Here is a 10694-nt window from a genome sequence, read left to right as displayed (position 1 = left end):
AGCTGCAACGTATGGCTTGAAGAATACGTTTTAAGATCTGCTTGAGCGTACTCTTTTGTTTATTTTTGGCGCGTTCTGAAAGCGCCTCAGCAACGACGAACACTCAGCGAACGCTGTGCATAACACAGGTTGGTGTACTGAACTCTAGTATTGAAAACGGAGCAGCGTTTTTTTTTTTAGCGGCCTTTGTGCTGTTTTGGACGTCGCGGTTAATTCTATAATTCTTATGCATATCTGAAAAAAAAAAACAAAACATGCGCGGTGGCAAAGACGTTTGGCGCTGTCATATGGAGCGCGATCCTAGCATGTTACGCGAGCAGAAATGTGTGGTCTTCCGACATAATAATAAATTCGCGTATTTCCATTTCTCGGAATAAGAGTATGCTATTGATACACCTTCTGTTAAAGGGCAACTGCAGCACTTTTTTGAGAATTTCGCGATATTCAAGGATTCAAATCTATATAGGCTGTAGGTAAAGCATGCCAAGTGTTTCTGCACTAGCATTTGAAATAGTGTTGTAATCGACGATTGAATTTTGCGCTTCTGCTCAATGCACTGGAGGTGTACAAGAAAGTTCAGCGTGACGTCACTGAAGGTATGATTTCCAATTACCGCTGTCGTCAGCCGCACCCTGCCCTGACTCGTTAGACGCTGCCAAACAACTCTCGGCAGGGTTTGCCTTGGGTGGCGTTGCTTTTTTCCTTCAAAGCAGGCGTTTGCGCGTTGGAAATGTATACCGATACCTTCGATGACGTCATCATGCGCCCCCCACTTGGCGTTGTGCGCGGCGGAGAAGCTTGAAGGCCGTCCGGATTTTAATCAGCGACTACTTCACTAATTCAAGCGCTAGCCCAAAAAGACTTCGCATGCTTTACCTGCAAGTTTCACACATTCGACCCTCTTAAGCTGGTTGATTTCTAAAACCTATGCAGTTTCCCTTTAACAGGCACATGGACTCCATCCAAAAGGCGCCTCAAGAAGACGGCAGTTCCTTCTAAGCGCCCGCCCGTCCGCAGTCATGACCTTCAGAATGAAGGTGCTAAGCAAGCCCCAGAGATAACTAGTTCGAAAATGGGAAAGCCATCTGTAAATGACGCACTTCACACCAAATACGACGACTGCCTGTCTCTGCTGCCTTCGCAGCCACCGCGTTTTCTCTTGGGCCACAGCTTCCCTGCCTACCCGATCACCGTTTCGCAGCCATATTGGAATTGCGGTGGCGCCCCCTATAGGTCGTGAAAGTTGCAACCAAATTTCAAAAGCCAGAACGATTGATTGAGATAAAAGATGGTATAATCAGAGTTAAGAAATAGATATTTAATTAAAGCATCAGATAATTATGCTAACTCAGTAGTTAAACTAAATAACAAATAAAAAGAAAATGATAAAAAGAGGCGACGAGTGCCGAGGAGGCATCAGTGCTTTCGCTTCTCCCAATGCGGGTCGCCACAGTGATCTCTAATTCTGAGCAGGGCCCTGAATCTAATTTTCTCTTGGTTGGGCGAGCTGTAGACGTTTGGTATAAATAGACTAGGTTCGGATATATTCCCAGTAAGCACCTCCACAAAACTGCGACGTTCCGTTCTATTAAGGTATAGTAACTGCTGCTTTGTCTCCTCTGCCACTATAAAACGCTTGGTATCCTGATAATTTGACGGGCCCTCCTGTTTCCTGAAGAGCAATCGCTAAGGGAGGTTGTTGTTTGTAGGAGTTGCTGCTCCACTTCCAGACATGATTGTTCATTTTAGTTGTTCTGGCCAATTTTGGAGGTGGGTTATGGCTGCCATGATGTTCTGTCTCCACTCTGCATTGGATGCCTGTTCCGCCTGAACTTGTCCGAACCCTGGCAAGACCAAAGGCTGCAAGCCTAACTTCTGGAAACTGCGTGTGTATGCTAACACGGTCCGCTTTGATTATGACCATATCGCACGCGTATATGTGTTAGTGTAAGTAGATTACTTGTATATTGTACCTCTCTCACCCTATCCTTTTTGCCTGTCCCCTCACCTTTTTCATCTCATTGCTCCCGTCAGCCTGCTATCCATTTATTTCCACTGCCCCAGCTTAGGTGCTTCCCGTAGCGGTGGCAGATGACGGCAATAGATAAAATCTTTTCCTTTATTTTTTTATTAGTTTTATGGGGGTTTAACGTCCCAAAGTGACTCAGACTATGAGGGACGCCGTAGTGAAGGGCTCCGGAAATTTCGACCACCTGGGGTTCTTTAACGTGCACTGCCATCGCACAGCACACGAGCCTCTAGAATTTCTCCTCTAAAGAAATTCGACCACCGCTGCCGGGATCGAACCCGCGTTATTCGGGTCAGCAGCCGAGCACCATAGCCATTGAGCCACCGCGCCGGGGTTCTTCTTCACTGGGGGTTCATTGAAAATTTGTTTTGAGGAAAGGAAATCAGGCAGTACCTATTTCTGTGGTCATCCGAACCTGAACCGCGCCGTAAGGGAAGGTATAAAGGAGGGAGTGAAAAAAGAAGTGCAGTAGTGGAGGCCTCCAGAATCATTGAGACTACCTGGGGATCTTTAGCATGCAATGACATCGCACAGCGCAGCCACCGCAGTTGGGTTCGAACCCGGGTACTCCGGCTCAGTAGACAAGAGCCTTAACCACCCTGCAGCCCTTACGGCATGGTTGAGGTGCACACCGAGAACCGAGACAGTTACTGCGCCTTCCCTTTAAAGGGGCACCACGATGATTTCCTCAGTACCAGTTAATATCATTAAATAGATTCATCATGCTTTCCAGAGACCAGAGCAAAAAGAATTATTGAAATCGGAGCACGCAAACGAAAGGTATTCCACTCTGAAAATTCGAAATGAAAAGCGCAGGCAAAAACGCATTTCACTCACCCAGTGCCGAGATTGGGCGCTACCAATCAGAACCGCACCCAGCCCACACGCAGCGGAAGCGTGCATGCAGTTGTTGCTTTGTCAAGGCTGTAGACAGCCGCGCATTTTGACGGCGTTTTCCCCCCGTGTACGCGACGCTGTAGTCAGGGCAGGGGTGACTAACAACAAAGGAAGCTACCCGAAGTTTCTTTTTTAGTCGGACTGGAAGGCTGTCGGCAGTAGCCCCCCTACCCCCCAAACTCGACTCCTGTCTCCTGTCCGGCCTTTCTCTTCATAATTTTGGGCAAGGTGTGTCGACTGGCTTTTTTTTTTTCGCTGCCGTCTTGGTATGACATGTGGCACGGCCGCTAGATACAAAGCGCAAAGCGAGGTTTGCTTTGCGCTTTACATCAAGCGGCCGTGCATGTGGTATGGTCACGGCCGGTCTCGACGCGCGCGCTTTCTGGTTTGAGCCAACGTTTTTTGAACAGCGCTGGCCGCCACGAAGGTTTGAAGCGGAATGGAAAGTGTCGCCCCTAGCTGTATTCTTGTTAGTTTTCGTTCGTTTTCCCTGCTTCTTTCCAGTTTTTGTGGCATGCGAAAAGCTTTGATTACTCAGAGACATAATATTTTGGATTCATTTCGCAAGTATAAAGGAACAATATGCAAACTGGATGCCCAACCAATGAGAAAGGCAGCGCCCTATCTGGATGCCACCTCATTTCCGCTGCAGCAAATGACCGCCGCGTTGCGACACCATCGGCTCGAAACAAGCATTTCTAGCGAAGGTTAAAGTATCAAATTTTATGATTTCGGTGATCTCATTGCGCGTTCGGGACTCACAATGTCCCTTACTCTGCATACAAAGAATAGAGACCCCATGCTTTATCTACGTCGCACGGCACCTTTAAGCAAATTTTTCAGGTGAGATAATTAGTCTTTCCTTTCTTAGGCAAATTTCAATCAAATTTATGGCAGTGGCTACTGGGCTACAGGGGTGTCTCCGGTGTCCTTGCCACGGACATGGTTGTTGCGGCGCCGCGCGGCTTTTTTCAAACTTTCCTCTGTCTGCACATGGCAGCGATTGTGGCTCGGCTCAAGCCAGTAGGCAGGCCCGCGCACTTTTCTTTTCATCCTTCCTTCAGTCGCGTTTACCACACGTTCCTTTAGTGTGTGCCAGAACATCTGTTGGCTCCAGAGTTTCAACACCTTGATGTTCTCTTCCGTGAACTCACTGACATCGCACAGCACATAGGCGTCCATTTTCGCTTCCACAGAAACGCGGCTGCCACACCACAGAGGAAAAAAAAAAAAAACGCACATTTTAGAGCATGTGCACAAGAGTAGATTTTATTGGTAGGCCATTCTTAGTGTTAATTCCCTTTACAAGTCAAATGAACACAGTCAAAAATCAAAAACAATATGCATGATGCACAATCGTAATTCAGTGGGTACTGGCAGTCATGCCTTGTCTGAAAGTAAAATGAGCAACTTGCATTACTAGACAATTTTTTCAGAGTGAATAAAATAAAAAGAAAAATGACCATGATGTCGGCTATTAAAATTCATCTTATACCGACTGTTGCGGACATAAACGCGCGCAGTAAAATGCTTCTTTCAGCTAAACGGGTGGATTGCTAGAGCTCAAATTTCGCACAGGAATGGCATTTGGTCGGCACAATTGTTTCATGCTACATTTGTTTGGACTTGCCTGAATCGATAAAAGAAAAGTCGCATATTCGGATCGTCTGCGGTGACGACGAAGGAAATCGCACCACTCTGTCAGCGATCGCACCAGTGGCGCCATCTCGTTTGCTGACCGTGCAGAATCGGCAGAGGTGGGGGGGTGTTTTACGGGATGTTTGAAAACTCCACCAAAGAATTGAAATTTAGTGAAATTCTGCCGACCAAATGCCATTTATGTGCGAGGTTTCAGCTCAAACAATGCGCCTGCTAAGCTAGAAGAAGCATTCTAGGGCACGCGTTTATTTGCGCGACATGTTCTATTGTCAGTACATGCTTGCGGTGTAAAGTAAATGAGATCAGCATATACATGATCGAGCGTACCTTACAGCAATTTAAGAGGGCAATCGATCATTAAAAACGTGATGTCTGGTGAAATCAATAAGGCAAGCAAATTTGTCACAGTCAAGCTGTAGTTTACACAATCAAGTATTGTTAAATACTGAACCGAATTTAAGTCAAATTGACAGAAAAATTAAACATGCGAAATTTCATGGAGCACACGATGTCCCAAGAAGCATCAGGTCAGCCACAACACTTGTTAATACTAGCAGAGGAAGCTGGTCATGTTTTAATGGCTTTAGCAGGCCATAAAGTCCTGTCAAAGGCTGTCATAATATCAATGCTCAGAAGAGGCTCCTGACTGCTAGAGCTTCAATAGCAACCTCACAGCAGCCTTCAAAGCCCGTTGAAGAGCAATCGGCTGCTGACTCTCTACAGCTCCATCTCCCAATCGCGCCGCTGTTCCCGCCTGGTCCTCGTTCGGGGGCTGGCGGGAGCCCGGAAGTTCGCTTCCCGCAGGGGTGGTCTGCTGGAGGTGGGATCCGAGCCCTTGCGCATCGCCGGCAAGCGCTCAGCCGCCGCTCGCCTGGTGCGGACCGCCGGCCCCCTGTTCTGGACGACAGTCGCAGAGGCAGCTGCGGCACGGTTGAACACCTCCACGCTGCTACGCACCATGCCCGCGTTGCGCTCCCGGATCTGGATGATGCTCTCTCGCTTCGCGGCGGAAGACGCCGGCTCCGGAGGCACGGCTGGCAGCGCGAAGAAGCTGTCGCTCCATACAGCTGGTTCAGTCGCGACCGAAGTGTCTTCAACGATGGGAGCCGAAGACGTCGGAGTCACTGCTGGTACGGTCGTAGTCTGCTCTAGGCCTTTGTTCGTCATGGCGGCCGCATCCTGAGGGTCGCCGATGTTGGCAACAGTGGGTGTTGTATCCTGGAGTGGTGGACTTTCTACTGTTGTGCCATCTGTTGGAGCGGCGGTGCATGAAATGTCCACGTCCATCGGTTCATCCTCCTCTTGGTCCTCCCCTGTGGAGGAGACTTGTGTTGGAAGCTGGGGTTCCTCGGGAAGAAAGAGCGGTGCTTCGACCACTGGCTCCAGAGATGGACACCGTGTGGCATTGCTCCCCCGAAACAGCTGAGGAGAGGCCACATCCAAAGGGAGGGTCGGATTCTTCTCCAGGCACTGGGCCATGAACGCCTCCTTGCGAGCCTTGATGGCCGCCAGGTGTGCCATGGCGGGCGCGTTGAAGACGCAGTCCGCCTGCGAAGCGTAACGCAGGCTGCTGTGCAGGTTCTCCTTGCCGACGGGAGGCCTCGGCTTGCTGCCTGCATGCAAGACAGGGAAGAGCAAAGAGGTTCAGTACAAGGAGTGGGTTTGATGCTAATCAATCTATTCATTGGTTACATGCACTCACTACATTTTAGCATTAGAAGACTAATGACTGAAAAAAAACTAGCGTTCACGTCAGTCAAAAAATTAAATGATAGTAGTTTGAGACAGTTACGACGCCATCAGGTCACAACCCAATGGGAACTGAAACTCCCATGGACGTCCCACAGATGTCCCAGACTACGGAAAAAACCCGGCGTTGTGGTCAGTCATAAAAATTGCTGGTTCTAATGCTATAACATTCCCCACACACAATGCAATTAAGTGCTCCCATAGTTTCTGTTACCACTGAAGGACCCTAGTCAGGCATCACATAACTGCTGGCAGTTGATCCAACAAGTATTACCAATATCAGAATGCATCTATTGCCAACTACCTTGCAAAGTCATTCACAAGCCGAATGACTAACTATGGAACCAGAGGAAAAATGAGAATCAATCAAACTGGGAAGACAAAGTTAACTGCTCCAGTTCAGAATTTTTCATTTCCCCACAAGCACTTGAAATCAAATAAAGAATGAAATGAATGCATTTGCAATCACAGGATGTCTTTGACACTTCTGTTGGCCCATTAGAACGCTTTTGCATTACAAGCGCATTACAGTGCTTCCAAAACCCCGCCAATGTCAGATGAAATTCGCTGATTGACCGAGAGAGGTCAGATGATCTCTCATCTGACCGCCAACCCAACATGATTTTGGTTTCTACGGGGTATAATATCCCAAAGTGACTCAGGCTGTGAGGGACGCCGTAGTGAAGGGCTCCGGTAATTTCGCCCACCTGGAGTTCCTTAACGTGCACTGACATCGCACAGCACATGGGCCTCCAGAATTTTGCCTCCACCAAAATTCAACCGTCGCAGCCAAGATCGAACGCGCATCTTTCGGGTCAGCAGCCAAGCGCCATAACCACTGAGCCAACGCGGCTGTTGATCACAACCTACCTTGAAGGGCCAGCCTGACTGGTCCAGAGAGGGCACAATGACCTTGTGACGTAAAGTGCTCACAGTGGCAGGTATCAATGATTGATCAGGAGAGGTCATGATAAAACACATGCTATAAGTAGCAGTGATGGCGTGGAGGTAGAGCATCTGCCTCGCGTGAAAGAGATTGGGGTTCAAATCCCGATGCCGCGCAATTCTTGACCAGAGAAAGAAAAACTCCGTCCCGTCGTCGTCTTCTCTCTTGTCCCTGTTGCTGTGCTGTTTTCTTCAAGTACAGTAGAACCCCGCTGTTACGTTCCTCACTGCTGCGTTTTCCCGGCTGTTACGTCGTTTTCTTCGGGTCCCGGCATAGCTTCCATAGGATCCAATGTATTGGGAACCCCGCTGTTACGTCGTAGCCGAGGAAACGATCCCGCATGATACGTCGCAACCGGGCTCCCCGAACGTGCCCGGGCAATGCGCGCCAACCGGCATTTTGATTTTTGACGAGTCTTGGCCAGGCTTGGCTACGGAACTGGCTGCAAGAAGCCGCACGCGAGTTGGAGAGGCCGCCACTAGATGGCTATCTGCCTCGCGAACCCCGAATGCCGCGATCTTTATCTTGGGAGGTGGTGACGAGGAGGCGCGCGGCTGCGGTCACTTATCTGTTTTTCTCAGCCAGCGTCCGGTTCGGCCACCGACACAGTTGTTGCGACGCGCGTCTTTTCTTTTCTTTCACTCTTTCTTTTTATCTTTTAACTCTCCTCTATCTGCAAGTGACAACGGTGGTGGCTCGGCTGGAGCCAGTTGGCAGGCCGGTGCAATTTCCTTTTCATCCTTCTCTCAGTCGCAACAACATCTTTAACGTGCTTTGATGGCGTGATAGCGTTGTGTAAGCGCAAGACGCTTCCCCTTGAGGAAAAGCTGGACGTACTAAACGCAGTCGACAGGCAGTCAGGGCGGCCTACGCGGAGCAGCGCGGCGAGCAGCCTATGAACATTTCAGTGCTTGACGCTGTGCACAACGTCGCTTCAGCGTGGACTGCAGTGAGCGCGTGAACTGAACAGCACTGCTGCGTGCGGTGTGGCCGCACCGCAAAGCGACGCTGACAGCAATGTGGCCTTTGCTATTGAGAAACGCGTTCTTTCCAGCGAGCGAAAGAAACTGCAATCCATCATTCTCGATTTTTTAAAGTCCTAGGGTCAATTTTGTTTCAAGTCAAAGCTGCACTGTTTTCATTAATTTTCGGTGCTTTCCTCACTGTTGCGTTTTCCCGGCTGTTACGTTTTTTTTCCGGTCCGGTGAAAAACGTATGAATGGGGTTCTACTGTATGTACCAACTCGCTCAACTCGCTGTTTTACTGAAAAACTTTGTCGACTGAACAGCATAACCAAGCCTGGGGTTTGGACGGATCTTGGTGACCAGAACTGACTACGCACTCCCTCACCAGAACAGGATTTGGTCACCCTGGTGTGGTATTTGGCCACAACTTGCTATACAACTACACCAACTAACCCTCGGCCGATAGTCCCCAGAGGCTGCCCAGCAACTGGGACTACAATTGAGACGATTACAAATTCCACATATAAAGGCATTCACCCATTAACCTATCGCTGTCATCTATGTTATTCCACTTTCCTGTGACAAGCAATATGTTGGCCAGACGGGCAGATGCCTAAATGAATGGCTCAAAGAACACAACAACAACATGCATAACACCATGAAAGGGCATCTAGGCATTCACTGCAGAAATTGTGAGAGCGGAAATTGCCAGCCGGACTTCAAGAAAACCAAGGTGATAAGTAAACACAAAAATCAGCTAACGCCTGAAATCATTGAAGCCGAACAAATCACCCGGTCAGCAGAATCCTGTGGCAGCAGCCCCTCTTTGGCACTTTCATCTAACGAATTGCACCTTTTAACAACATGCAAGTGATTATAGCGTTTGGCTCCTTGAATATCATGATTGAGTGTGTATGACTGAGTCTATTGTTTTCCTTTATTGTTTGGTGGCCACCCATTTATTTTCACTGTCCAAGCAATAAAAATTTCAGTTGCAAGTCAGTGCCCGTCTATGTGTCTTTCCTCAGTCCTCATCCAAGTTCGTGCTGTTCTTCAGGAAAATGTCGTACCATCCGCTTTAACGTCTATCGCTTCACCCTTAAGATGAAACTAAAGTGTCCCCTCCAATTTTTTTCTTGCCTTCCTGGGCCGCCATATTTTTTCCGCGCGGTGTCACAGTGGCTGAGAGACACTCTTCGGTCTCCACGCTAGGCTGGAGGCACGAATTTTTCAATCACTGGGGCGAGTTTAAGGCACCTCCTCATTCACTCTAACCAAATGGCACAGCCACAGTTGTTCATTATATCCGAGATCAGTTGCCATTGCCTTAAAGGGCAAGTGCATAAGTTGTAGAAATCGACGAGCTTACAAAGGTCAAATGTGTTAAACTTGCAGGTAAAGCATGCACAATCCTTTTGGGCTAGCACTTGAAGTGGTGACGCCATCCCCGATAAAAAATCACGACGGCCTTCAAGCTTCTCCGCAGTGCAAAAAGCCAAGTGGGGAGAGCATGATGACATCATCGAAGGTGTTGGTACACTTCCAACGCAAAAACGCCTTTTTTTGAAGGAAAAAAAAAACAATGCCAACAAAGACAAAGCCCGCAGAACGTTGTTTGGTGGCATCCAACAAGGCTCGGCAGGGTGTGGCTGGGGTGTGGCACCCCGGAAACAGCCGCATAGTTGGTTGTAGCCTACTAGTAGTTATGTGGTGTTCACATTAATGGAGGTGGCGAAATCTGCGATAGCTTTCGTTCTGGTGTCCCGCTTTTCTTGCGACACCACTGTGATGTGGGGAAGCCACCCTAGCTGGCGTATGACCAGCCGCTGCCGCGTGCTGATGGTGCTGAGCAGGGAAGCCAACCTGACTGGCATTTGGCGGTTTTATGTGGCCTCTGCAATCACTGAGCTGCTTCAAAATGGCGCCAAAACTTTGAAAAGGGAGTCTTGAAATTTACATTCTTTCACTGACTAAACTCCTCCTCAGTACGAGTTTTTGGCTAAATTTAAATTGCAAATTTTGTCTATATTGAAATATTTTAAGACTTTTTACCTGTTCATATAATGAGGTTCAACTATTTTCTTCTGAGTGTGCATGAGAATAAGATGTGGTCTACTGTGACCTCATCTCAACATTCTCACATAGAGGTTTGTCTTTTTTTGTCATTAAGCGCGTGTTTGCCCAATGCAAAGATGGCACAATTACTTCCTTGGAACATTCTTGATGTGTGCATGACTTCCATCCTCCCAAGATGAGATCTACCAGGTGCAGCTTATTATTTACTTCATTCTCCCATTTAGTCTGCCATTCAGTTCTCAGCTTAGTCTGTATTAAGAACACTATGACGTAAAGCTACTCCGAGTGGATGCAATTGCAATGATGGTGGCAAGTACAGTGGCCTGTCGCGGAGCTGATGTCGCAAATGACTGTGTGATATGACTACCGCAA

General features: G+C 48.3%; 1 protein-coding gene across 1 annotated transcript in view; it reads right to left on the bottom strand.

Moving 5' to 3' along the window:
- Positions 1-4167: 4167 nt before the first annotated feature.
- Positions 4168-10694, bottom strand: part of LOC149327221 (uncharacterized) — a 44433-nt gene continuing 37906 nt past the window's right edge. Inside the window, exon 11 of the mRNA XM_089562345.1 lies at positions 4168-6198. Within this exon, the coding sequence (XP_089418471.1) occupies positions 5303-6198 (896 nt within the window). The 3' untranslated portion in view covers positions 4168-5302. The remainder of the gene's footprint in view (positions 6199-10694) is intronic.

The sequence above is a fragment of the Amblyomma mixtum genome, chromosome 10 (genome assembly GCF_055824585.1).
Source record: "Amblyomma mixtum isolate Tamu chromosome 10, ASM5582458v1, whole genome shotgun sequence".
Taxonomy (NCBI): domain Eukaryota; kingdom Metazoa; phylum Arthropoda; class Arachnida; order Ixodida; family Ixodidae; genus Amblyomma; species Amblyomma mixtum.
The sequence above is the reverse complement of the archived record's forward strand: the minus strand, read 5'-3'. Positions and strand labels throughout refer to the sequence as shown.